The sequence below is a fragment of the Spathaspora passalidarum genome (genome assembly GCF_000223485.1).
Source record: "Spathaspora passalidarum NRRL Y-27907 unplaced genomic scaffold SPAPAscaffold_1, whole genome shotgun sequence".
Taxonomy (NCBI): Eukaryota; Fungi; Ascomycota; class Pichiomycetes; order Serinales; family Debaryomycetaceae; genus Spathaspora; species Spathaspora passalidarum.
This window is the reverse complement of record NW_006767425.1, coordinates 2409873-2437806: the sequence shown is the minus strand read 5'-3', so window position 1 is coordinate 2437806 and position 27934 is coordinate 2409873. Positions and strand designations below refer to the sequence as shown.

The following is a 27934-nucleotide window of genomic DNA, read 5'->3' as shown; positions in this document are numbered from 1 at the left end:
TAGATATCGGATTATCGTTCCAAGTTGATATTATTTCCAAATTTGGCATATAAATATTTCTTCAACTCACCCAATTGATCATCGTAAGAATCAATCAAATCGCAAACTTCATTGATTCGGGTCAGCAATTTTTCATTGTCTTGTTCAATTTTCTCCACGGCTTTTTCTACTTTGAGGAGCATAAATGCATCACCTATTTTGTACTGGATTTTTTCGTCTTCATCCAACAATTCAATCTCTAAGGATAAATCATCAAGGTATTCTTTGTCGGTCTTTAGTTTTTCTAGTATGGCTGATTGCTCGTCCTTTTTGGCGATTATTGTTGAAAATTTATTGATTCTCTGTTGGTCTTCCCATGTCACCTCGGTGGCAGTATTCCTTTGACCTTCTGGTAGTAATTCCATTGTTTGAGTGGTGGTTTGCTGTAACAGGCTATGGGTAATTTTTCAAATTTGATAATTTGGCGACAAAAATGTCGAACAAAAAAAAATGTTGGAGCTGCGACATTGTCGTGAAGAGCCAAGATCGGAGTCTAACTCAGGGCAACTAGCACATGGTGCAACTGTATACATACAAGTATACTACAATCGATGCTTGTCCTGTCTGTATTTGTCTCCTACAGCAGAAGTATACAAGAATGAGCCAGAGTCAAAATATTTAGACATGTCGGAAGGGAAACTCCGATATTAACGCCGAATAGATGTCAACACACGGACCTGGCGATCCCGGAACAGAAAAAGAAGAGGGTAGTAGGTGTTACCTAGGGCTACTACGCTGGACGAGATAACCAAACTGAGATACAAACCATTGATTAGATATGCGACTTGTTCGGTTTGATACCACACACTACACGTGAGAGGGTTGTCGCATACATTGCCCGATTGGGAACGATCGCGCGGTAAATTGACGTTAGGGAAGGAAAAAACGCTTTCTCTTGACGTTAACAGAATGAGTCAGAAATTGCTCCGAACAATGCTCCCCTCCCCCCGCAGGAAAACCAAATGGCATCAAGGCCCATTTAAAAAATACACCCTCTCCCCCCCCTCCCCCCAGGGTTGCATCGATCTGAAGGCATAGCTATAAATACAAGCCATTTTCCTATTACATCTTCTGGGCTTCTTTTTATTTTATCATTTATTGCATCTTAATATCTCGGGAAAAAAAATAAATAAAAAAACTACGATTATTTCTTAGCCCCTGCCATTTTTCTTATCTTGATCCCTAAACATCACCAAATGCTGCCATCCGCCGTTCTCAATACTAACCAATACGAACTTGTCCATTTGACGGACAAGGAAGTCATCCAGTTCACTAGAAGACAAAACTCCGAGGCCTGGAAGGGGAGGTTGTCGCTGGAAGATTACGTCTTGAGAGAGCATGTCTTGGGAAAATCGAAAATTACATCCTCCGACGTCAACAGATTGGTCGTCTACATGATGAGACGAGTGGAGGATGGTACTCCCTTGTGCTCTATTGAGTTGCTTATTCGTAAAAGTTGGAAATTCACCTTTGACGAAACAACTAACCAAGTGGTGCAACATGATATTTTAAGTGGCTGTATTGGGGGGGTTTTCACCTACCCCGAACATAGAAAGAAAGGCTATGCCCGAATCATGGTTGATAAATTAGTTAAAGTCGCCAAGTCGGAATTATTGGGCGAAGATGGCTTTACCTTTTTGTATTCGGAAGTAGGTGAGTATTACACCAAGAATGGTTTTTTGTCTTTGCCAGTTGACTTGATGAATACCCCAGTAGACATGAATGACGATAAGTTAGAACAAGACCCAGATGTCAAAGACTCCCAATTTGAACTCGTCGATTACCACAACTTTGAACCATTAATGAATGACTACATCACCCAATTCAAACAAAGCATTATTTCCAAAGTGCAAGCTGATCACAAGACTAGAGTCGCAGTGGTCCCTACCTCGGATATTGTCGATTGGTTCCATTTAAGATCGAAATACATCTCCTACAAATTGTTCCACCAAGACAAGGCCCACAACGCCATTGATTTCTGGAATGAATCTTACAACTCAATAAGAGACAAATTAGTCCATAATGACCCTTTTAAGTTTGGATTGAAATTATACAACGCTGATAAATCAGCAGTAACTGCATTCATAGTATGGACCATGGAGTGGGCATCAACCACCGAAAACTACGCTTCGGTTTTAAAAACCGTGGTGTTTGAAGGAGACAAGGACGCAACCACAATCAAGTTACTCAAATTGATGAAGAACTACCTTATCAAGAATCCAATCGTGGACCAAACAACTTCAAAGATTGTCATTTGGGAGTCGGAAGTTTCTTCCCTGGTCAAGGAATTCCTTGTCAACGAATGGAATACTAAACATGGTATTGAAAATAGTTCTCGTTCGGCCATTTTGATAAACAATCAATTGGAAGATGAACAGTTGAAACTGAATGAGTTGATTTGGGAAGGAAATGATAAAATTCCTTGGTTTTAGTGTTTATTTATAGATAATAAAGAGCATCCTTTTGTCTTTATGCTCTACTTGTAATTGGACTAAATCTTTTGAAGCTAACTAGGGTAAAAATGTCACGTCTATACGAAGGCAAAAACAAAAAAAAACACCAAGCCTAGGAAACTTTCAACGCCTAGGTTTTTACTGACAGATCATTAAATCATACATATTGAATAGATACTGTATTTGCGATTCCTTCTGATTTTAATAAATATTAAAGCAAGTACTTTTATCAAAGTTTTCAATTTGCAGCCATTTATAGTGAGTTTTTCGTTGAAATTCTGCCTAAAGTATGAGAAAACTAGAGCCATCCACAAAAAACACAATATTCATACCGAAACATATAGATATTCTGCTATATATACATATAGCCAGTATTATAAAATACCGTATTAGTATATTAACCAACACTAACAAAAACTGGCTGAAATATGGCAACATCTAGATATACTCCAAGGCACGTGACTATATATTGGGCGCTTAAACCAGGGAAAATTTTGAGAAAAAAAAGCGTCCGAGATAGTTTAGTGGCTAGAATTACCGTTTGTCGCATGGTAGACCGGGGTTCAATTCCCCGTCTCGGAGCATTTCCCTAAGCGCAAATGGTTTAGTGGTAAAATCCAACGTTGCCATCGTTGGGCCCCCGGTTCGATTCCGGGTTTGCGCATTCTTTTTTTTAATTTTTAGTACTCACTTTACCGTATACAGGTGAAGCTAATACCCTATGGAAGGTTTTAATATCCCCAAACACGCTTTTCCAGTCGTGCAAATTGAAGCTTAAACTACGGCATTGTTTTTTTTTGTTGCAAAAATAGAAACACGCCAAAACGTTTTCCACGCGAAACGCTCACGTGATCGTGTGGACTGGTTTTGAACAAACCGAATCTTTTCTGTGAACTGGCCACACACATATTTATCAGATGGAATCGTGAAATCAGATGTCCCAACCTCGACCACCGGGACCTAAAAGCCCTATAAAGATAGGGTACTACGATCCTTTCAACATATACCCCAAGATCAAGGATGAATTCGAGAAGAAACTACCGCTAACATCACTCCATTTGAAGTTTCAGGATTCGCAATCGTATAAATCGATACCTTCACTCCCCGTGTCCATGTTCGAAGAAGTACCCAAGAAAATCGAAACCGGTGCTGGCGAATTAGCATTTGATAATGTGTACACTCGATTGATGTTTATTAAGATTGATAGCATTGAAAATTATCGAAGTCTGGTGCGTCCTTTGATTCGCGAGTGGCTCAAGAATATCGTGTTCAAGGCCAGGAGTTCGTGGATGATTGTATTGTATGTCCCTCTGAATGTCAAGGACACTAAGTCGGTGATGAAAGTGTCCCGGTTTGATAAATTGAAGAATGATTTTGGTATAGACGGCAAGGAGTTGCCGGTTATTTTACCTGGCAACTTTCCTGATTATGACGGGGAGAGATGTTTGAAGTATCGTGAACTGGGGATTAATTCCAAGGGCATAGATTCGAGCCAGGAATTGGTTTTGGAAATTAAAACGTTACTCTTGTCGTCGTTCACAACCAGGTATGGTTTGTTCCGGGACTGGATCAAAGACCACAAGATACACAGCATCGAAGGATTCATTCTGTCGTTCCGAATTGCTGAGTTGTTGAATGATATGGCGTTATATCAGGAGTCACTAGATGAAATTGAACATGTGCGTGAGAAATTGACTTCTGTCGTCGAATACAATCCCAACATGTTTGACGAGAATGTCCACCTTCCGAAGCATTTTGAAGAGTATACCCAGTTTGAATCGTCGTTTGCAGATACTGGCATTAGAAACAGATTGTTTCGCAAAACCGATATTAATCTTTTCCGATTACATTGCTTGCTATTCATTAATTACTCTCTGGTGTTGCAAGCATTGTCCAGTTCTGAATCGCTTTCCATTTCGTCAATACACGTATCGAGACTATATCAACAACTCATTGTCTTTCTTAGCAATATTGCCGGAAAATTCCCTCATGTCGACTTGAAGGAGTTTCAATATTCCGTCATTGAATACTATTTGAATATTCCCAGCATTAACCAACTTATAGAATCCTCCAAACCAGAGAATGAAGATAGCATCAACACTACATTACGAAACATTTATGAATTCCGCGCAGAGCTAAAGCTATTCCAACGTTCTATAGTCGTAAAGATTGCCGCCGAACGCGGTTATTCCATCAGTGGATTGAAAGTATTAGAAGATGTTCCATTGGAGGATACCCCTGCAGTAAGCAAACCCAAAAAATTTATCAACCCCAAGTTGACGCAGTACATGGCTGATAAGTCGGCTTTCTTTGCTGCATTTACATCAATTACTGAAGAGATTATTCGCGATTTCGTCGAATGCGAACGGTCGAAATCGGTTGATATCCTTTCCATAGATCTTGCCGTTTTGAACTATGAGAAGGGTAACTATGAAGAATGTTTGGAGATTTTACGCGGGTCTTATGATTTCTTCATTGCCAATGGTTGGAACTACCTTGGTGGAATATTGTTGGAGATTTACAATGGATGTATTGAGAAGTTGAATAGGAACTATGACGAGGAGATATTAACAACTTGTCTCAAATTGGCTACTTGTTTAGTCGATTCTACAAATCAGACAGGCATCAATTCATATGGCCTCATCAAAAACAAGAGTCAAGTTAATAAATTATTCCTGAAGATTAACGAGTATTCCTTGAAACAGGAAGCTCAAATCGACTGCTCGTTGGACGAATTATTCAGAACCAGAATATATTTATCTTTGCATGCTGACGCTTCAACATCAAGAGATGAGTACTACATCGAGTTAGAAATCAATAATCCTTTCCAAAGGGAATTCCATTTCAGATCGGTGGAAGCAGTAATGGTTTCCAACGAAGGACACCAAATGATTTTCAAACTGGAAAACGTTGATATTCCCGATTCTCTGAAACATATCATGAAATTATATTCCAACACCTTCATAATGGGCTCATTCAAACCTTACAAACTATCAATTGCATTGAATGAAAAGTTACTGTTGGTATCTGAATACATCAAGGTTCACAAAGACGGCACGATTTTCAAGGATAGCGAACAAAGCAGACCTACTTTGGAAACAAAACAATGGTATCATGGCTCGCTACACACCTTCCATGATATTGATAAATTTAGATGTGAAATCACATGTCCTGATAAGCTTCAGTTGGGTGTTTCAAAAGTGTTGTTGAATATTCATAATGGAGATAACGAGGTAAAGAATGTGAAGATCAAGATGTTTTCAACTACGGAAGGATTGAAAATCACCCAGCCTACTTTTAATATTGACAAACTTGATGCAAGGAAAACTGAAGGGGTTGTTATTCCATATAGTTACTTGAGTCAAAACAAGGTAATAAACATGAAATCAAGAATTATTTATGAGGTAGAGGGTTCTACGTATATCCACGAGGTATCTTACAACATCGACACAGCGTTAACCATCTCCGTTTCCGTCTATGATATATTCAAGCAAGATTTCATCTACTCGAAATTCCAAATCGGTACTTCTAATCCAGAATACCCCATAAGAGTATTACGGAACCAACTCACTACAACAAACGAGAATTACATCATTGCTACGTCAAAACCTAATTCTCGAGAACTTGTAGCTTTTGGGGAACAACCTACATGTATATTCTTTAGAATCACCCCAAAGGAGAACTATATGATTACAAGTGAAGATACAGTGGATTTATCGATTTGGTATACTAATTTACAAGAAGAATGTGAACTGCATCTTTTTGATGGAGTTGTTAACAAGTTGAGAGAAATCAACTTGGTGAGATATTGGTTTATGTTGAAGTCATTGATATTTTCCCAAGCTCGATTTGATTTGAATAAGTATGCTCTTGATGATACTATAGAAGTTTATAACCAAAACGAGTTGAATATACTTGCTGAGAAAGTATTGGCTGAGTATGTTGAAGAACCGGCTGACAGAAAGGAGCTATTGCAATTAGTTCAAGATAGGTTGACTAGCACACACTCAGGCACAACCACACGTAAAGTAATTGAATTGAACATATCTGTGCCTATCCCGATCATAAAGTACTTGCAAATTGTTGAATACGAGTTTGAGAGAAAGTCCCAGTACGTAGTGGGTGAAGCTATCGCAGTTACATTGAAGGTCACTACTATTAGCAAATGGTCAGCCGAAGTTCCAAGTAAATCCTTACCTTCCGACGAATTCCAAGCACTTGTTCAAAACGACGATAATTGGTTAGTTTCAGGGTACAAGAAACACTCATTCACAAATGAAAATTCATTACAGACGGAACTCCTTTTGATTCCATTGAATGTAGGCAAGATTTTATTGCCGAAGGTGTTTGTGAAGTTTTTAAACCCGGAACACAATGACCTGGCCGAACACGCATCTTTAGAAGTAGATTTCAAGAACGGGTTAGAAACCTTGTTAGTTGTGCCTGAAGTAAATAGCGTCACATTTTCCTTTTAGAGTTAATACATGCTCATGCATAGATAAGTCTGTCTGTTTCGTAAAAGCCGCTGTTATAATCTGCATATCTCGGATCGGGCCAAACTGTAAATTTCCGCATTGCCTTCCTTGGGTAAAAAAAAAAGAACCGAAACGCGGGCATCGTTTTGAAAGGAATGAACCGGATTTACCAGACAACCATAACTATCAAGCTGTAATCATGGTGAAAGATACTGTGTATTACGACATCTTGGGTGTCGAGCCTACTGCCAATGACTTGGAATTGAAAAAAGCATACCGAAAACAAGCAATCAAATTGCACCCTGATAAGAACGCCAATGATCCCAATGCAGCCGAAAAGTTTCAAGAATTGGGCGAAGCATATGGAATATTGAAGGATCCAGACACCAGAGCCGTGTATGATGAGTTTGGAGTTGAGGGAATGAAAGAGAAGGCAGCTGCTGGAGAAGCAGCCGAGTTTGATCCTTCGGAATTCTTTACTATGGTGTTTGGAGGAGAAGCGTTTAAAGATTGGATTGGGGAATTATCGATGTTGCTGGAAATTTCAAAGACTGCTGAAGTGTTGGAAGAAAATGATGAGGAAACAAGCAAGACCGATAGCACAGCTAATGAGCAAACTGTAGCTACATCAAATGCTGATGGTACTGTGTCTACACCCAGTGTTTCTGAAAACAAGGTTAATGAACCAATAACTTCAGATACCATCAAAAAGGCCAAGAAAAAGAAGATGACCAAGGAGCAACGTGAAGAAGTGATGAAAATGTATGAAGAATCTAAGATTGCCAAGCAGAAACGTGTGGACGAACTTGCTAAAAATTTGTTATCTCGTATAGAGAGCTACCAAAGTGCCGTTGGAAACGCTGATGCCTTGAAACAATTCACCAGCAAATTGAGAACTGAATTTGAAGATTTAAAGATTGAAAGTTTTGGTATTCAATTGTTACATTTGATTGGGAAAATCTATACTGATAAGGCACATGCTACTATACGTTCCACTAAAACCCTCGGTGTTTCCAAGATATTTAGTTCTGTCAAAAATAAAACCGAGACAATAAAGAATGGGTACAATATCTTACTGACAGCAATGGATGCCCAACAATCAGCAGTAGAGATGCTTGAACGTCAAGAACAGCTTGCTGCTGCCCAAGCAATGGGGTATGAAGCTAGCCAGGAGGAATTGTATGAACAAGCAGAAATGGAAAGAATAATTACTGGAAAGTTCTTGGCTACCGCTTGGGCATCTACCAAGTTTGAAGTGACTGATGTTTTGACCAAGGTTTGTCACAAGGTATTGAGTGATAAGTCTATATCTAAAAAGGAAAAGGTATCTCGCGCTAATGCCGTCTTATTCATCGGTAAGGAATTGTTACAAGTACAAAGAAGTCCAGAAGAAGAGGAAGAAGCCAGGATCTTTGAAGAAATGATGGCTGAAGCCAAGGCTAAAAAGTCAAAGAAGAAGAGATCCAAGGTAAGCGAAAAGGATATAGAAGAGTACATGAAGAGAATGGATTCCTCTCAAGAAGAATCAAGCTAACATAATATCCAAGTGTATAGTTTTTTTTGTTTATTTAATAGAGTAATAACCTTATTGCAAAAAAAAAAAGGACGTGCATCGCACAATCGGAAAATTGCTTTTACCGACATCCGAAAAAGGATTTGTAAGTTCGGGGATTGCCATCACTCAATACATTCAAACCAGAAAGGGTAAAAGACAACAGAATGGCCAACTCAAAGCAAGTTTTAGGCTTATATAAGCAATTATTAGAAAAAGCTTACAAGTTTGACAACTATAATTTCAGAGAATATTCCAAGAGAAGAATCCATGATGCATTCAAAGACAACAAGGGCCTCTCAGATCCAAAGGCCATTGATGAATTTTACAACAAAGGAATAGACAGTTTGGCTCTTTTACATAGACAAACCACCATTTCTCAAATGTATACCTTTGATAAGTTGGTTGTTGAACCATTGAAAAAGCACCATTAAAGGAGAAAGCCAGATAGATGAGGGTGGATGAATGTATATATATTACTATCGTTGCTTTATAGATTGTATATTTGAATGTATAATACTCAAATAGAACATCTTTTGCATTAGTGGAAAAATACGGAATGTAAGGAAATACATTTTGCTATGTGCTGAAAGATGTAGAACTGAAATCCCTGGAGGTGCAAATTGCAAAAATGAAATCCTGCTAGAGACTTGAATTGGTTCCAATTTCTCCAACAAATCATGACAGTAAACGAGAAGATATCTTTGGATATCCTAGCAGAAATTCCGAAATATGTAGTAGTTGTGGCGATGGTGGGAATGGGAATGGGAACTAGCACGACAACTGTTTTCACGTGCTGTTCAGCTGTTTGCTTAATAGAAGTTGTTGTAGTAGTTTCTGTCTTTGATGTTGCACAAGGTGTTCAAGCACAAATTGTTTCAGTAACCCAACTTTCTCTTATGATAGTTGTGGTAGCTCTAGTCGAATAGGTTGTTGTCGTAACTGTCGAATGAATTGGCTAAAATAAATAAGTTGGGGGGGGGGGCCTTTTTAAGAGCAGGGTGATGCGTACTTATTGAAGTAGTGATACTCCCCAATGTATGTCGCGATTGTTGTAACAGGAGAAGAAGGAGCAGTCACAAAAATTGAAACCGTCCAAATTACAGTTACTGTACTAGATTTTTAAGTGGTCAGACTATCATATGTTTCAGTAACTTTCGTGATTAAGCCTTGTTCTGTCTCATCGGCATAGTTGTTCTCATATACCCCCTAAAACATAAGAATACCCTTGACTATACTCCTGAGAATCTTTAAATTTAACAGAATTCTCAATAGAAATACTTCTGGCTACCCTGTCGACTACACTGGCATAAAACACCAATGAATGGTCTAAATCTGGTACAGGTTTTTGTATATGTGATTGTAATTCAATTTTCTTTGCCCGTTTCTTCATACTCAAAGTTTCAGAAGTAATTTTCAGTAAATATCAGTTGTTAAATTCATTAGTTATACCTACATGGAACGAATCGAAACCTATATCTACATTACCAATCTGGATAAACAACAAATCAGATTCATCTACTTCAATCAATTCTCTGTGAAAATAATTCTTGATAAAAGTAGGATTTGTTTACCTTCAACTACCAGAGGCAAGTCTTATTTACTTTTGAATTCGTTCTCTTCTTTATATGATATAGGTTCCATTTTAACTCATTTGCCAATATGTTTGTTATTCGTTGTAAATACAGGTCTTCACCTACAAAGGGCAAGATATTCAATTAAATTTTTGGTCATATGGGCGATATGTGGCAATTCCAAATTCAAGGAGTTGTACATGTAAAGAACGAGTAAAGGGGGGCTTGATAAGAGCATTCATTGTTGTTCGTGAATTCTCATTTAAAATAATTAGGGGTATTGTTTTTTTACGGAGCACCAAAGTGTTGCTATTGAACGTGGGATTTACCAATGAAATTCTCTAAACAATTCCGCGGACACAATTAATAAGATAACCGAAAGGGAAATGACCCACATTTCAGGTTTTAATTGGGTACATTCTTGATTGAAGTTATAATGCCTACTTTCAAATTTATATCAGATTAAGAGGCTTTGCAAGGTCAATGCCCAGATTCACTCTAGTTCTAAGCCTAAAAAGAAACCGCCTTACAATTACAAAACCTAATATTAAAATATCTAATTATTATTTTATGAATCACCATTGAATAAAATGTTGGAAAAGGAACACCTCCTAAAGGCTGGCTATTCCGACCCGTTATTTTCCCAAATGATAGGGCGTTGAAAAATACTCGGCGTTATTTTTTGGCAAATTGAAAGGGCTTTGCAGAAAACATCGGTCAGAATTCACCTCCTTCTAAAAAAATTGTTTTTCAATTACAATGGAGTAAATCAAGACACTAAATAACCAATTTATTTTTTATGTGACTATTGTACCTACATCTCTAGTCCGGGTTCGGGATTTCCTCAGACGTGCTAGTATAACCTATAGCATCTAGTTGAAGGTACAATAATATGTTTCGCCGTGTAGCAACATCAATGTGAGATATGAATGCACGGCTCCTAATTGGTTTAATTCAGGGGTACTTTAGTTTTAGTTTGGCCAAGACACACATTTTGACGTGGACAAGAAAAATCTTAATTGCCGTTGATCAAAAAGATAAAAATTTTTTTCATTACACAAAAGGTACAAAAAGGGTTTTCCTTTTGGTTCTCCTTACTTAATGAGGGAATTAAAGATGATAATTAACACAATATGGAATAGATTTGAAATTCGTGTTTGTAATTCAAACGGCCAATAATTTTTAATTTAGAACAATCCTGAAATTATGCATGAAAAAAATAAAATATTTTGATCTTAGATCGATCAGATAAAAAAAAACTTTTCTGAACAAAGGTAACTAGCAACGCAATTAGGTTGAAGTCACGGCATCGGCATTCCAAAACCAAGTTACAAGTTGTCATGTGAAGGTTGAATCACCGGAATCGGCACATTCATGACAAATTGTTAGCCATCGTTTAGGTATTGTTACAAATTGAATCCGATAATCCGCATATTTTAAGTTTAGAATTCCAGAACTAGCAAGAATTATAATTGTACATTCTAGACGGAATCTAAAATAGCCAACTTTAAGAGAGAATGATATTAAAGCTTTGATGACTGGTTGGAAATCGTACATCGTTCTTTTTTTGAGTAAAAAAAAATATGGGTCCGGATATTTAAATATTTTATGCTGAGAAAAAACTATTGTTGTAATTCTCGTTTAATACCATCCCTTCCGCCTGACTAAAACAATAATCTGTCAATTTTGCACCATTTTCATGCATGTGTACACCTGATAATATGTAATCCAAGTTTCTAAATTTTAAATCAAGTATGTGATAACCGGTGGAGAATAATTCTCAAAGCAATATCATAACACTTGATTGAATTTTAGTTACATTTTTCTGAACTTGATATTCAATCTAAGCCTTGTTAGTCGTATTTATCCTGGAGACTTAGGGTTGATTGTGTTATCACAAAATCAGATTACTAATGGTGACAAATTTTGTTTCTTTGTTCAATATTATTTCCTGAAACAATACAGGAGATGAAACATTTGCCGTTCATAACACAAAACCAAATTTAGCTCCATATTGTTGGCCATCTGATAAATACCATCCCTCACACTTCGCCCCTTCCCTTATTGTTGATTGGCTAGTCATCGATCTTGTTCTCATCTAGCTCCCCGGGATTAAGAATGGTAGACAATTACTATATATACGAGTGAGCCCCGAAAACTTTTCAGGAATTTGCAACCTCTTTTTTTTTTTTATTTTTCTTTCTTACTCTCTATACTATCCTCTACAATAACAATGAAAGTGAGTACATTGATACTGCTTTTGATCACATCATCTGCTTTGGTAAGCGCAGTGAAGACCTATTCAGAATTAGACCTTGCCTTGATGGCATGTGAAGGGTACTTTACTGTTAACATGGCAGTATGTCAAGCTGGAAAAAAGACCAATAAAGATATGGACTGTTATTGTAACAGTGATCCTGGGTTTGGTACTCTTGCTGACTGTTTTGTCAAGGGTTATAGCAATGACACAAGTCTTATTAAATCATTTGCAAAACTGTGTAACTCCACTGTGGATAAATTTTACACCAAATATGATAGCATGAAGCTTAAGAAATTTGAAATGCCCAAACCAATGGCTCAAGGTATGGGAGGAGATGGAGGCAAAGGTGGTAAAGGGGGTAAAGGTGGTAAAGGTGGTAAAGGCGGTAAAGGTGGAGGAGGTAAAGGAGACCAAGCTGCGGTAGAACTTTCAAAGGTTCCATTAGCACTTGACTACTCCAAATTTACTCCTTACAGGGAAGCATATGAAATGACTTACAACAACTATAACCTTGGTTTAACCCATGGTGCTGCATTAATTGGTTATTGGGGTATTGTTATCGTCATTGCTACTGTTTCAAACTTCTTCACCAAGTTGTTCCCAAGTGCTTTGTCAGGAACTATCCCTACCCTTTACAGAAAGTATATCACCATGCCAGCCACTTTCCATAAAAAAAAGACAAACCTGTACCACTTTGGTCCAATTGCTGGTTTGATTCCTGCTAGACTTGAAAGTTTTTACGTTTTTGCATTTGTATTTTTAGCTGCATTATTAGCTGGTATTGATATCAAACATGTTGAAAACAACCCACTTAATCCAATTAGACAAGTTGAAATGGGACATCTTGTTGCTGATAGAACTGGTATTATGGCTTGTTTCCTTGTTCCTTTGTTATTCTTATTTGGTGGCCGTAACAACTTCTTGCAATGGATTACTGGATGGAAGTTTGGAACTTGTATTATGTACCACAGATGGATTTCTCGTGTTGCTGCAATCTTGATTATGGTTCACGGTATTAGTTTTTCCGCTTCTGATTTAGCTGCTGGTAGATATTCAACTCGTATGTCTCAAGCTTTCATGCAATGGGGTGTGGTTGCTTGTATCTGTGCTGGTTTTACCATTGTTCAATCATTGCTTTTCTTTAGAAGAAAGTGTTACGAAGTTTTCCTTGTGATTCACATCTTGCTTGCCGTCTTCTTTTCTATCGGTGCTTGGTACCATTTAACAGACCAAGGTTATGCCGAGTTTATGTATGCCGCAGTTGCAGTATGGGCGTTTGATAAGTTTATCAGATTATGCAGACTTGCTTCATTTGGTGTTCAAAAGGCTGAAATCACTTTATTGGCTAATGAAACCTTGAAAATTATTGTTCCTAAACCAAGTTATTGGAAAAGTATCCCAGGTGGTCATTCTTTTGTTACATTTTTGCTTCCATCTTGTTTCTGGCAACAACATCCATTTACATTCACCACATCCCACGAATCAGAAGGTAAGATTGTGTTCTACACTAAGGTTAAGAATGGTATTACCAAGAAGTTGTACAAGAAGTTGAGCAAGTGTAATGGTTTGACTACTACCGTCAATGTTATGATTGAAGGTCCATATGGTAAACCAAGTGATGGTCGTAGAGCCAAGAATGTGGTTTATGTTGCTGGTGGTAACGGTATCCCAGGTATCTACTCTGAATGTCTCGATGTTGCTCAAAATTCAAGTTCTTCTCAGTCTATCAAGTTAATTTGGGTTATTCGTCACTGGAAGTCTTTAAGTTGGTTTATTGATGAATTGAAGAAGTTGGAAAACACCAAGGTTCAAACCACAATTTATGTTACTAGACCTGATATTACTGAAGGAGTCGAGCATATTTTGAAGGGAAGATCAGAAAAGGAAAAGGAAAAATCTGAAGCTGAAAAGTCTTCCGATGTATCCGTTGTTTCATATCCAGCATCTACTATGTCCTCGTTGAGACAAGAATTAAGCCATGTCACTTTTGTTGAAGGTAGACCTTCAATGGATGCACATGTTGAAGAAGAAATCAAACAAGCTAATGGTTCATTGGCTTTCGTTACCTGTGGTCACCCAGTCATGGTTGATGATTTAAGATATGCAGTTACGCATCACTTGCAAGATACTACTCACAGAGTAGATTTCTACGAACAATTACAAACATGGTCTTAGATGGACTAATGTCATCAGAAGGTTGATTTGAGGGGATATTTATATAGATTTTTAATTATAGAAGCTTAATAGTTCAAGTTTTTTTTTTTTTTTGCATGTACTTAATAGACACGAAACGTTACATTTAAAATGGTATTCAGCCTTGTTGCAAGGCTTAGTTTATAGCTGCGAAAAAAAAAAATATTGTGTGCAAAAAAAAAAATTAAAATTCTACACAAATACATTATATCGTAAAGTCATTACTAAATAAATACAAAGCTACTCTAATCTTTGTTGATTCATAAAATCCATCAACTCATGCAAAATATTTTCCAAACTAGTATAAAAAGCACAATAATCATTAACATCCACAAAATTATTCCTTAAATCATAGTAAATCTTTTCATTTAATTGGGCCAATTCCAATTTTGATTCAGGGTTCAACACAAGAGAATTTACAGAGACATTATTTACCCTCGATCCTAAAGAATGGCTTCTCTTGGAAGGCATCTTGCCATGAGCATCTAATTTATAGGGGAAATCAATTGGTTGAGGAACATCCATCACATCAAACAATTCGTTCATATTCACCATAGCTTTAACTTGGTAGTCAAAGAATTCAATACGGTTATTTGGCATTTCATCATTGAATTGATTGATCAATTGTACTATATTATATCTCTTCAAAATATATTCCCAGGTAAGATTAGTTAATGATAGCATTCTTTTATACTTTTCATTCTTGAACCATTTTCTATTCAAAATAAAGAGTGCCTTATTGATCAACTTCACATAGATGCACAACTCATTTATGGTGAAGAACTCATACTTGAACTTAACCGTGATTATAATGAACATCAAAATGATGGAATCCAAAGGTATTGTACGTTTAATATACCAATTATACTTCCCAAATTTAATGAAATCATTATACTTGAGGAAATCATTCAAATTATGAAGAATAGAAGGAATTAAATTGTTGTGCATATTACCATATGAGAAGTCTTCACTAGGGTTGAATTTCAATAATGAAATAGAAGAATTATTGAAATTTTTGATGATATTAGCTTCTTGAATATGGCCAAACGTGTCTTCATATTGACTCAAGGAAAGTACACCACCTCGGTTCTTATCCACATTCAACTCGAAGCCTTGTTTACTTTGCTTCGCTGATACTTCATTCAGTGTATCATCACCAAATAAAATCTTCTTGTGAAGCAACATCATGGCTCTATCCACAAAACTAAATGAGTGATTCTTGATAAAATTAATTAAATTCATTTCTTGAACAGTGGTTGGAGGATTGGCCTTGTAAAATTCATTCATTTTATTCATGGAGTTGTGAATATACATATAATATTGGATGATCATATCTGAAATTTCTGTGATTTGTGCTTGAGTAATATTAGAAGACAATCCATTATGTAAGAGATACACCAAAGTACTCAAGATTCTGTCGTAGTTGAACTTGATATTCAAAGACAACACACTAACATTCAATTTACGTTCCCGCACCACTCCATGGTCAAATATTGGTTCTTCTTCTTCAGGCATAACCACATTGAAATCATTATATGTACATACGGGCGGCAAGCAGAAATTATGCGCTGTCAAAGCATCTAATCCAAAAATAACCCACCAAAGTAATCTTCTGAATTTAACCACTTCCCAATCACTAATTCGTAATGTGATGACTGGATCTTTGTGAAATTGAAGGAATTTAGCATATCTTATAATTTGGGACATTTCCATGGTGGAAGGATTTGGGGATGTTGATTGGATTATAACATTACCTAATAACAAAGGAATAATTTTAATACCATGAGGATAATTATAATACTGGCAAATTTTATTGAATCCCCGTAAATATCTATCGATATCTTGATTCAACAATAAATTATCATATTCTTCAAATTCGGAAATGGTAGCTGCGTATAAAATGGGGAAATAAAGAGTGTAGAATTGAAGGTAATTGAAATCATAATCATTGTGTTGGGAGCTGTGAGCTGAGGAATTTTCCATACCAGCGGAAATTTCCCAGTACAGCTTATGTTCATTGAGGAAATCATCAAGATTAACGATTATGGGTAATAATAAGTGAACTGAATTAATATATCTGTCAATTAACTCGTATGACCGGCGTTGTTCAGGAAGATGTTTTGCCAAGTCTTCCAACAAGTAATCATTTTCATAATATGTGTTGGTACCATAAAGATAGTTAACGGTCGTTGCTGGGTTTGATGGATATGCATTAAGTGAATTATTTAATCCGGGGTTGCTTAATTGGTTGCTACTTGTGGAAACATGCTTGGAAGTTGCTGCAGGTGTTGCCTGAACAGCTGATTGATCGTTGACAATCACACCTGAAACATTTGAAATAGTTTCAGAAGAACTCTTTGCATTATCCTGATTAACAAAAGTAAATGAGCTTAAATTAAACGAATATGAATCATCAAAGTTCTTTCTCAAGGCATTTAAAGAATAACCAGGAGGGGCAACCTCAGCAACACCATTTTTCTGTTGCGGTTGCGAATTGACTGTAAAATTATTTTTGAAGAAACTATTGGTGATATTATTGGACACAGTATTGAATATTGGAGTTTGAATTACCTTCTGGCTCATGAATCCACGATTAAAGATATCCGCAGGAGATTCTGGAGTTTCAAAAGAAATAGGGCTATCTTTAGCAAGCTGATCATCAGCGGGCATGGATTTCAAAAGTTGTTGTTGTTCTTTTGTGGTTGTGCAGCAATTCAAATAGCTTAAAGCCATTTCTGATACTACTTCTTTTGATTCATCATTAGACCTATCCTTATATTCAGAGTCACTGAGTGTTGTTCCACTGGTAATGGAGCTGGGAGCACTCCTAGTCATTTGTATTGAATAGTCCATTGGATCATCATTTTCTGGAGATTGAGACAATTCACTAGAACTTAAAGACCCAGGAATATCGGAAATTATATCCAAACCATCCAGTTCAGAAACAGATCTAGGAGTTGCTTCTTTGTCAAGACCTCTGGTTTTCCGTTCTTGAGCACTCAAGCGCGCGGTGACCTTCCCACCTCGACTCACTCGTTCATTGATAAAATACTTACATTCAATGTTTAATTTTTCACATACAGTACAAATAGGATGGGTACGTGAACACTTGATTTTTTTAGAATGACAATAAACACAACTTAATATCTTACGTTGTCTTGCTTTTTGAACTTTTTTAATGATTCCACCATCTAATATCTGAAGTTGGGTACGTTTGTCTCTGACACTTTTCTTTTCTGTCGTGGCGATAGTTAGCAGCATATCCATTTCTTTTGCTACTGTCGTATTCTGCATAATATTTGCCTGATTTTAGCCAAAGTCTAAGGATATAAATAGATGGAAACTTTTCAAAAGCCTCGTTTCGAAGAATTAATGTGTGCTCCGCCTGTGGTCTTATTCTGCCCAATTTAACAAAGGAACAGAAAAAAAGAATAGGTTTAATAATAAATCTGGCTGAGCCTCAACAATGGCATGAGTGGGTGTGATAAACAAAAAATATTTTGAAATTTCGTTAGTTTCGTTTATAGCTTGGGAAAGGAAACTATGGCCGGGTCCAACAAAGTATTTCAAGTAGCAAGAATAAAAGGATTACCGGATTCAATGTCTGTGCCGTATGAACTATAATGTGAATAAGAGGGGATCATCTAAGACCAAAAACCTCATGCACTATAAGATCGATGCACTTTTTTAAGCTTGGCTTCGGCGTTTAGAACCCCAAAAAAAAATTATTGTGACTACGAATAAAGTTTCCTAATCCGGGGTAAAATCTAACGCACAAGTCGATCCGAATAAAAAGTTTCCGCTCCGTCAATGATATGATATTGATAAAGATGGATGTGACCAAGTGGCTGGAATGTAGAAGTGGCTGACATAAGGTAAATATGACATATTATCTCTTGCGTTAAAACTTAAATGAAAACGATCAGAGCCTGAACTCTCTATTGTTAGATTCTCCACATTTCAAATTCAATCTGATCATAAAATAGATCTCAAAAAACTAAAGCAAACTAAAGATAGGGAGCAATCACATGTTTTCACATTTTACTCTTACTTACGGGTTTGATATTACAATAGTCCAACGAAGTGGGACCCTGTTTGTTAAAGTTCGGAGTTCCTAAATCCGAATTCATTTTTTTTTTTTTTTTTGGTTCCGGCTCTAAACTCCTTTTTTTTTTTTTGCAAACTGAATCCGTATCGACCTATATTGGACACCCCCTCACTCTGGATAGGCGGAAGTTTAATCTCAAGTCATTTTATCTGATTCGTCAAAAAAGCCATCACAGATGTATTTTCCTATTTGTATTGACAAAAGACAATGATGGTCTAATATTCTTGTGTGGGGTTCGCAATCTTAGACCTTCTACATGCGGTATTCGTTCCAAAGTTCTATAAACAAGCTTCTACAGCAATCTATTCTCTTAAAAAATATCAAAAATTTTATTTCTAGAATTAGGTAGAACCTGAAACAACTAACTTTTGTAAGTGGCTCATAAACACTTGTAATGAGACATCGTCTGTCAAAACTATAGCACCGCTATTACTGACAAATTCAGAACTGTTATAAGTAACGGATGGATTCAACTTTGAATACAAGAATCTCGCTTGTGATCCACCTTCTTCAGTATCAACGAATCTAGGCAATGGGTATCTGTCAACCAACAATTCAGCAGCTTCAACCTTTGGTTCTTGCAACAATTCTTTGAAATTCTCATATTCTGGTTGATCTTGGTATCCTGCTCTTCTCCATTGGGCAATTGTCCTACCATGGAAAATTAAGATATGGAAGAATGTATCCAATAACAAAATACGGTCGTCTCTAATGGATACCGAGTCCAATAACACAGCTTCTGGTTCACTATCCAAGGAGAAGGCAGTTAATGTAGGTTGTATCATAATTAACGAGTTGTTGCAATCTTCAGTCATCAATACATGTCTGTAAAAGGCAGTTTCATCCGGCGAGTTATTGAACACTTGCAAGAACTGAGATCTTCTTAAGTAATATATAAATTGTGGGTACAATGTGAATTGTGGACCTAATCTGAAAGATTCTTCTTGATCTTTTCTGTAATCAGCAAATTTTTGACACAATCTAATCAACATTCTATCGACCCATCGTAAAACGTCAGCCCCATCATCTTGTTCAGCCTTGAAAAGAGTAACACGTGCCATCAATACGGCAGCAGCTTCTTGATCAAATGAATTAGTCAATGTTTGTTCATCACTGGTCAAGAAATTAGAAATGGTAGTAACTCTGATTCTGTAACTTCCCGAACAATGTTGGTAATGAGTAATAAATTGAATATAACTTTGTGAATTTTGAGGCAATTGAGCAGTATTAACCACATCAAAAAATACCCCATATGTATGCCTAGGGGAAAGAGCACATAATCTGAATTGTGAAGATCCACCCAAACCTAATTCATTTTCAGAAACGTTAGCACTCTTGACATTCAAAGATGAGGCATGACCTATAACACCACTAACCTTCAATTCTCTGGATGTCTTGATATCAAGAGTACCATTGAAACCCATATTAAGAAATCCTTGACTATCCTTATTAAATAAACGAAGGAATGATTGTTTAAAAATAGCCGTGGTGAAGGAATCAGTCAACAACAAGGATCCTCCTGTTAAATTACATAGATTCTTCATTTCCAACATACCAATTTGATCATAACATCCAGCAAAAATATCAACAGTATGGGCATTCTTAACTGCTCTAGCAGCAAGGGAATCATAAAACTTGGTTGCCTTCTTGAAATGCTTGGCATTGTCCTTATCAATGTCAGAGTGGGATCTAATTGGCTCCTTTAATTGAGGACCAACAATCAAACCTGGGCTCAAGGTACATGGACCAGCAGTAAATAACATAATTCTGGCACCAAATCCAGCATATGTGAGACCAAGTAAGTTGGAAGCAACATTCAATGCACTACCAGTACATCTCAAAGCCCTGTCACCATTAGCCACAGGCCATGGGTCTCCATTCAAATTTTCCAAAAGAGATGTTAATTGGAACTCAACTTCTTCAGCAGGAAGGAAGAAGCGAGTTAATGAGTTGGCAAATTGAGGTTGTTGTCCTGCAGGAGATGGTGCCAATGGACGATTCAACATTTCACTAATTTGCTTATCAGTATATTCTTTATCTCCACGGAAAATATAGGATTTATTGATCTTTTCTGAACCTAAATCATGAACTTGAACCATGGTTCCATAAGTGATCAAACCAATCAAGGCATTGACTGGTAATAAATTCAAAGAAATAACCAAAGCTTCCTTCAATGCCTTCAAATTGTCTGCATCCTGGCACAAATCAACAACAAAAAAGAAAATAGGTGGGTTAGGCACAGGACGAGCTGTAATATATTCAATAGTAGAGCTATTTGCTTGTATTTCCAATGGTAAATTTTCCGGAGTCAAACCTTGGTAGTGGACCGGTAAAGGATTTCTGTAACCACAAATTGGACATCCCCAGAATGAAGGTTCAAATGAACAATATGGGTTAAGAATGGCTTTACAGGTTTGATTAGAACAAAACATTGGGTCGTAGGCTGCAATTGGCAAGTCTTCTCTTTCTTTCAATGGGGTATAAAGGGCCCCGGTTGGAACCACAATCTTTCCAGCTTCAAGTTTAGTGGATGGAATTGTGTTCCACGCGAAACGAACCCCGTTTAATTCTTCAGCGTCTTCAAAGTTCATCGTGGCGATATACTACTGCTTGAATTGCGTGACGTGTTTGGACTTTTATTATTTATGTTTCCAACTAGCAGCACATTTTTTTGTTGATTTGGAAATTTTCGTCCTACAACTATGGTCGTGGCAATGCACAAAATCAAAAGGACAACTCATTTGAAAATGAGCACGTGACATATGTTTTTTTACCCCAACACGAAGTCTAAGGAGTTATCTATTTGCATTCTGCCCACTTACTTTCTTGAGATATATGTCAGAATCTAAAGTCAAGTCCATGAAGTTGCAGAAATAGATATTAATGAGTTGTCTGATACGATTGGCTTACCCAAGGAGGCTGAGTGTGACATGGTTGCAAAGTATGATCCGTCTATCCATGTTTCACTTTCTGTGTGCCTAATTGCTTGTACGAGCACTTAAAATGACTATGTGCTAACTTTAGAAGAGGGAAAATGGTAAATTAATTAGAAGATTCTTGAAAGATATCGAAGTTTATAATAGCATAAGTCATATTTGGTACTAATCACTACCGGAGTCTATTTACTTTGCTAATGGTCTTAGTTAAAGAAAGGAAAACGCAATCCCACATACGGGATATGATGTCATAACATCAGTTATGCTTCACTTCATTTTGCCAATTTTTTTTTTCATCTCAATTCAATGCAATTTAATGCAATATTAAGCAGAATTGTACATTGCCAACTAATTTTCCATGTGAATTCTACTTTTCAAATACAACGATTAGATCAGCAAAAATTGCAGTCATTTTGTCCTCTTGTTCTATAATTGCAGTAGTTGTTTGGGGGAATTTCAAAACATACTCACGTATTTGAACTATAATATGTACCGCTGATCTTTCATTGAGCAATATCTTAAAGTTAAGGAATATATTATGAATTCTAGACTTGGGTGCAAAGCATATCCTATTCTTGGCTTGTCACATCTCTCAAAAGATTCTTTTGGTTCAATTATCTAATATTACAAGTTGTTCTGGTCCTCTTGACTATGTTAGATTGGGTTTTATTTGACATATTGATCAGTAAGTGCAGATACTTGCCTGGTAAATCGATTCATCTTTATGGGATATATAATAGGAAATTAATAACATAGTTAAATACAATCACTTGATCTTGACAAAACAACACTTTACTTTCCTAAAAGTTCCTCTAGATTTGATTCAAAATGATAAACCCAACTGTCTAGGTATTTTTCCTGTACAAGAGTAATCATTCAGTCCTGTAGATCTTGAAGTTGGATCATCCCCCCCTATTCAAAACATACAGGTAGCTCAATTTGGATTGATCTAAAAGGTCTCTTCATTTCTATGTGATGGATGAAACTTATAAGTACCTTTAGTTCCTTTTTCTTTAATTAAATTCTGAAATTGATATGTTGTGTCTCTAATATCTTGATGATATCATTGCCTTTTTAATGAATGTGAATATCGAACTTTGGAGAGAAAGAACATAAATCTTGAAAGCAAATATCTTTGATTACTAATTAAGAATCTCTCTTTTGATATTTATGTCTTTAGTTCTTGATGTATAACTTGCTTCAAATCTCTAGGAAGAATCGCAGGAGAACCAAGGTGAAATCAACACAATTAAAAGCATGTATTGCCCGCGGTAACTGATTTATCATTTGCAGGATTCTATTGTTTGCTTAAGTAATGATGACACAAACCTCATTGTTAATCTTCCCTGAAACCAAACCATGAGGCAACAAGTGTGTGTTCTACGAACTTTGTGTAGGTCACTTCTGAAGATATTAAAGAATTTGTAAGGCATTTACATGCATACAATCGTTAATTAACTTGATGCACGGCATCTACACGTGGGGAAATTAGAATCATACACAAGCATTATATGAACTCTTCAGTTCTTCCATAACTGTTTCCCAGAGCTCTTGACCTAGCATACTATTATTATAATACATTTAGTCAAAGAAATCAAGATGAAGCAACCTAGGAATAAATGAAAGTAGATCTCATCACAAGATCGAACAATCGTGTGATTGGGTACACAGATATTGACTACACTAGAACTCCCCTTACTAATAGCTAGTTATTGAAGCCTTATCCCAATTTACAGTGAATTCTGCTTAAGAAAGAGGTTCTAACAGAAATGGATTCAATATTGATTCTAGCAAACTTTTGAAAATTTTGCTGCTCTAAAATGTTGTCCATTCTGTCACCACAAGAAATCAGTTGACCCTAGTTAATTTCCACAGAAGGTGGTTATGTGTCTGTATTTAATCCACCTATATCCTTTAAAGTCCATTCTAGTGCCAAATTTAGAACTTATTCGCTTAAGCTTGAACTGAAAAGACACCAGATCACATAGTATGTGCTGGAGTGCTTTCATGGTGACTATTACCTTAGGATCATTCTTTTCTAGGAATAAATAAAAAGACAAAGGTATAGTTATGTTTTTAGCTATCCCATTAGAGTAAAGAAGACTGGTTAGTCAAATGAGAATCCATGAAACCAATAAAGACGAAGAACGACTTTCTAAAGAATTGAAAATTTCAAATTCCCAACACAAACCAGAGTTGATAAACCCAAAGCTGTAAGATATGGACCTTTTACATCTTTATCAAACGAGATTGCTGTTTTGTCTACCATTGTGAGATTGATTAGTTCCTGACTTTATACCCAGAGCTTAGATATAAAATCTTATGTTGATCATCTGAAGCTCCACAAATTAAAGGAAGAAAAAGGTCCAGTTGACCATTGATAGATTATTCCTAATTAGATACATAATCGAATAAATTAACTACTATCTAGCCATCAACACTGTCTACAACTCCCAACTATCCAATCAAATCACCCACTACATGCTAAAAAAATATGTGCGCAGATTAGGTGACGAAAAGAGCCAATCACATCAGCGCATGGGTCATCACCAATGATGAAGTCCCCCCCAAATTTAAACACTGTTAGATAACCTCCCCTACAAACTTACCCAGCTCTATATACCCTTTTTCTTTAAAATGTAGAAGAAATCAATGGCCTCATTCGCGGCAATAGCTTTGTGTTAAGTTTGGACCGTCTGCACCAGCTCGCCCAAATCGGGATATCTTGCCTGATCAAGTGGGGCGATATATTTTGCAGTGAATTTGTTAATGATCCTATGTCATCGAAAACATGACCCAACTTCTGAGGGGGTGTCGTAGGATATGTCGGATATTTGTCCGCGATAATAGTAACTTCCCGACATGACTGTCATATGCACTATGTTTTTTTTTTTGTTTTGGTCATGAGAAGTTTGCAGTAATAATAAGCTTTACGCGATATGAATTACGAGTGGAAATGACTTTGAAATGTCGTCAATAGTTACTTTGATATATTACATTATCGATTTAGAATAGGAGAGGATGAAATCCCGATTGCGGTGGTCAATAATGTGGAGATCAAGCCAATCGAACATTGGTGCAGAGCATGAGGGTTTGCTTATGTTCTCATGATAAAGAGAAGCTAAAATACTCTGAATGAGGTATAATAAATCAATCTAATGCTGAAGAAGTTATTAATGAGATATTAGAACTGGCCGTGAAACAAGTATGAAGTGATCTGAATTATAACCAAAATTATATGTAATTCATCTAATCTCAAGCTTTAGATATAACTATAGGTGATGTTGGACTGTAAGATGGATAACATTTCCTTGAACCATAAACAAATGCATTGCACTTTGTAATTCTAAGTAAATCTTAAACACAACCTTTAAGCATCTTTAAAATCTTGACTTAAAGTTCGAAACTATTGTCATATTTAACAGTTCCCGATCGATGGAATTAATTATCTCTTCATTGACAAAATGGAATGATTTAGTAGGGAATGGCAGAAGGAAAGTGTTAAAGAAAGAAATAAGATATTTGGTAGGGGGGGATAGGGCTAAAACATCAGTTAAATCAACATCAATGTAGTGAAGTATAATTAATAATGAGCACGTGGTTCATACCCCGACCACTTAATCGAACCAATTCAGAACCCATCAATCAGCAAAGTACTTTAATCTGATATCAAGTTCCATATATTCCTTGAAGTGGGAATGATTTGGGATCAATTAAATCAATATGATGAATAAATGTGTTGCATGCCAATCCAGGGAGTGTAGATGATGATCAAAATGTATATATCACACTCCTACAAGTATGCAGGCTCATTAAAACAGATCAAATGTTTCGGCAGGCATAAGTATCATCAATCTAAGGAAACATTTTGAAACAACATTTGTTCATTCGACTTTGTTTGCCATTCGTCCAATAATTGAGCAAGATTTTCTGAGATCAGATAATACACATTTTTAGGATATATTTCAACCAATAAGAAGTAATCAAATCTTAATAATTGTCTTAACTTTCATTATGGCATCTACTGGGCATTTAGTAACCAACAGGACACATAGAATAGGGTTGTTTTGTTTTGTTTTGTTTGCCGGAGCTAGTGATCCACTTTCTATTTCCTTGCACTGCCAGCAAAAAGCTACCACATTGCAAATCTAATTCCGATTGGCAATATCGACATACATTAATCATCAAAAAGTGACAAGAAGGAGAATAGTAAATATAAGACTTCTATTGATTGAGCATGTAGTTGTAGGGTGGTTTTTACCAATTGGTTCATATATTGTTAGTTGAACATTTGCAGTTAAATTCCAACACTTCTTGCATGGTCAGGAAACTAGAAAATACTGCCAAAAATAATCTGCCAACTCATCACCAGAAATAATTAACATAATATAACTATAGCCTTAGATCCAAGAAACTAAGAGCATTAAGGTCTTGTGACGGTACAATATAATCACGTGTGTCATAATGAAAGTGTGGTGGACTACTTGAATTCAATGGTGGTTGGGTAATCACATATCTATAATTAATTTTTAAAGAGGAATGTAGAAATGAAATGAACTATATAAACCTTTGATGCTCTATACAATTATGACTAATAATATATTATGTGCAATTACCACACACGTGGGGGAGAAGCAAGTTTAATTTACACAAACCCTATTTATTCTGCTTCAACTCTTCGAGCTCCTTCAACAACGCCGTTATGTATTTGGAAGCCAACTCAACCGTAGTAGCCTTGGATGGAATGGAAACCTCATCATGGTAGGATTGAGGAATCAAGCTGCCTAATTCATGGACTGCCATGTTCATTCTATTTCTTCTTCCTTGTTCAGCAAGCTTATGACTGGCTTTCTTGGTAGCAGGTTTCTCTTTCTTGGAAGACAGAGCGGAGTCCAGAGAACTGGTGGAACTCTTTCTTGACATTGAACTTGTTCTACGTTGGGTGGTTTGCGGAGGCTTTCCTTGCTCTTCAGCTAGCCTTCCCATAGTGAATCCCATTAAAGGAGCAGATCCATTGTTGAGACTGTTGGATGAGGAATTGGTATTGAGCATGGGTTTACCACCTACAGGCGGCAACATGCTTGTTTCTTCTTTGATGGCCGATTCAGGAAGAGACATACCATTACGGGGTTTTGAAGCTGGTGGAGAATATGACGATTTGTTGTTAGCAGCAAGTATTGGAGTACCATGGGGAGTTCTTCTTTTATAGGTCAGGGTACTTCCTGAATCTTCGTACTTTCTCTTATCAGTTGTACCGGTAGATGTTGCTGTGGTAGATGAGCCCGCCGTCGCAGTAGAAGTAGTTGAGTTTGTAGTAGAGAATGAAGGCTGGGCATTAAGTGCAGGAGAAGTTAATGGTTCGAACGTTACTTGAACTGGGGCCCGGTATGGTTTCTCCAAGGGTGTTCCGGCGGGTGACACTAATGGTGTAAAGACGGCATCTGGTCTAACATGCTGTTGTTGCTGTGGTTGTGACGATTGCGTGAATATCTTATTTGAGGAGTTTTGTCGATGGAAGTAATGTTGGTTATTGTATGATCTTTCGTTTTGACCGGGCAATACTGGCGAGAACATGCTATCGCTTTCGCGCTTATTGGCTGGCATCATGCTAGGAGTAGGCTGTTGTGGTTGTTGAGGTGGGTATGCAGAAGAGGAACCTTGGTGTGGAATATGATTACTATGGTGGTTATCGTCAAATGACATATCATCAGGGATGATAAATGTCATTTGGTCAAGGCCAAACTCGTACTGCGGTGGCGGTATAGGTATAGAAGTAGGATGAGAATGTCCCGGTGTGCTTCCCAGATGGTGATGTGTTTGTGGAATATTGTCTGGATATGCACCGGGGGTGTTTCTAGGAGATTCGCCATTTGATAGGTGGTGGCCTTGCTGCTGAGCCTCTTCATACAAGTTCTGTTCAAATTGGTGCAAGAACATCTGTTCACTATCAGTGAAGTTCAGTGGGGTAGCCACATGATGCATGGCTTGTGGAGTAGGTTGTTGAGATGGTGGTCCAAATTGCATGGAGTTAGAACCAGAGCCCGAGGCTGGATTGCTAGATTGAACTCCTCCTGTTGGGGTATACTCCTGCAGGGGATAATACGGTGATTTCCCAGGTGTAGGAGTGTTGCCAGCTGTAGTTTGGTTTGTATTAGGTGATAATACCCAAGTAGTCAGTTCCATGAGATGTATCACTTTTTCTATTTGATTGCTTACTTTGCTTTGTATGATTAAATCTTTTTTTTTTAATTTCGATAATCCCCTCGAGGTTTATATATTTTTTCTATTAGTTTTGTGATTGAAAAAAAAAAAGATAAATCGAAAATACTAAAATGCAGGATAGG

The 27934-nt window shown here is 36.9% G+C and overlaps 9 protein-coding genes across 9 annotated transcripts; 5 read left to right on the top strand and 4 right to left on the bottom strand. All coding sequences in view use genetic code 12, as the record gives it.

Moving 5' to 3' along the window:
• Nucleotides 1–11: 11 nt before the first annotated feature.
• On the bottom strand, nt 12–404 carry SPAPADRAFT_53903 (tubulin-binding prefolding complex subunit; the record flags this gene model as incomplete). The annotated part of the gene is made up of 1 exon (XM_007373088.1): nt 12–404. One exon carries the CDS (start codon nt 402–404, stop codon nt 12–14), a length of 393 nt encoding a protein of 130 aa, XP_007373150.1.
• Nucleotides 405–1129: 725 nt separating this feature from the next.
• On the top strand, nt 1130–2723 carry SPAPADRAFT_58940 (uncharacterized protein; the record flags this gene model as incomplete). Its single annotated transcript, XM_007373087.1, has 1 exon — nt 1130–2723. The coding sequence occupies one exon, from the start codon at nt 1236–1238 to the stop codon at nt 2469–2471; it is 1236 nt and encodes a 411-aa protein (XP_007373149.1).
• Nucleotides 2724–3427: 704 nt separating this feature from the next.
• SPAPADRAFT_147315 (transport protein particle complex II subunit) lies at nt 3428–6992 on the top strand (the record flags this gene model as incomplete). Its single annotated transcript, XM_007373086.1, has 1 exon — nt 3428–6992. The coding sequence occupies one exon, from the start codon at nt 3428–3430 to the stop codon at nt 6965–6967; it is 3540 nt and encodes a 1179-aa protein (XP_007373148.1).
• A 174-nt stretch (nt 6993–7166) lies between these two features.
• SPAPADRAFT_53900 (uncharacterized protein) lies at nt 7167–8501 on the top strand (the record flags this gene model as incomplete). The annotated part of the gene is made up of 1 exon (XM_007373085.1): nt 7167–8501. One exon carries the CDS (start codon nt 7167–7169, stop codon nt 8499–8501), a length of 1335 nt encoding a protein of 444 aa, XP_007373147.1.
• Nucleotides 8502–8686: 185 nt separating this feature from the next.
• On the top strand, nt 8687–8953 carry SPAPADRAFT_131016 (uncharacterized protein; the record flags this gene model as incomplete). The annotated part of the gene is made up of 1 exon (XM_007373084.1): nt 8687–8953. The coding sequence occupies one exon, from the start codon at nt 8687–8689 to the stop codon at nt 8951–8953; it is 267 nt and encodes an 88-aa protein (XP_007373146.1).
• A 3352-nt stretch (nt 8954–12305) lies between these two features.
• On the top strand, nt 12306–20832 carry SPAPADRAFT_147308 (uncharacterized protein; the record flags this gene model as incomplete). The annotated part of the gene is made up of 3 exons (XM_007373082.1): nt 12306–14603; nt 18676–18691; nt 18936–20832. The coding sequence occupies one exon, from the start codon at nt 12327–12329 to the stop codon at nt 14526–14528; it is 2202 nt and encodes a 733-aa protein (XP_007373144.1).
• ZCF5 (Zcf5p) lies at nt 14733–16208 on the bottom strand (the record flags this gene model as incomplete). The annotated part of the gene is made up of 1 exon (XM_007373083.1): nt 14733–16208. One exon carries the CDS (start codon nt 16059–16061, stop codon nt 14787–14789), a length of 1275 nt encoding a protein of 424 aa, XP_007373145.1.
• Nucleotides 18816–21260, bottom strand: SEC23 (GTPase-activating protein; the record flags this gene model as incomplete). Its single annotated transcript, XM_007373081.1, has 1 exon — nt 18816–21260. The coding sequence occupies one exon, from the start codon at nt 20751–20753 to the stop codon at nt 18996–18998; it is 1758 nt and encodes a 585-aa protein (XP_007373143.1).
• Nucleotides 21261–26095: 4835 nt separating this feature from the next.
• Nucleotides 26096–27817, bottom strand: PHO4 (phosphate-sensing transcription factor; the record flags this gene model as incomplete). The annotated part of the gene is made up of 1 exon (XM_007373080.1): nt 26096–27817. The coding sequence occupies one exon, from the start codon at nt 27771–27773 to the stop codon at nt 26247–26249; it is 1527 nt and encodes a 508-aa protein (XP_007373142.1).
• Nucleotides 27818–27934: the final 117 nt, after the last annotated feature.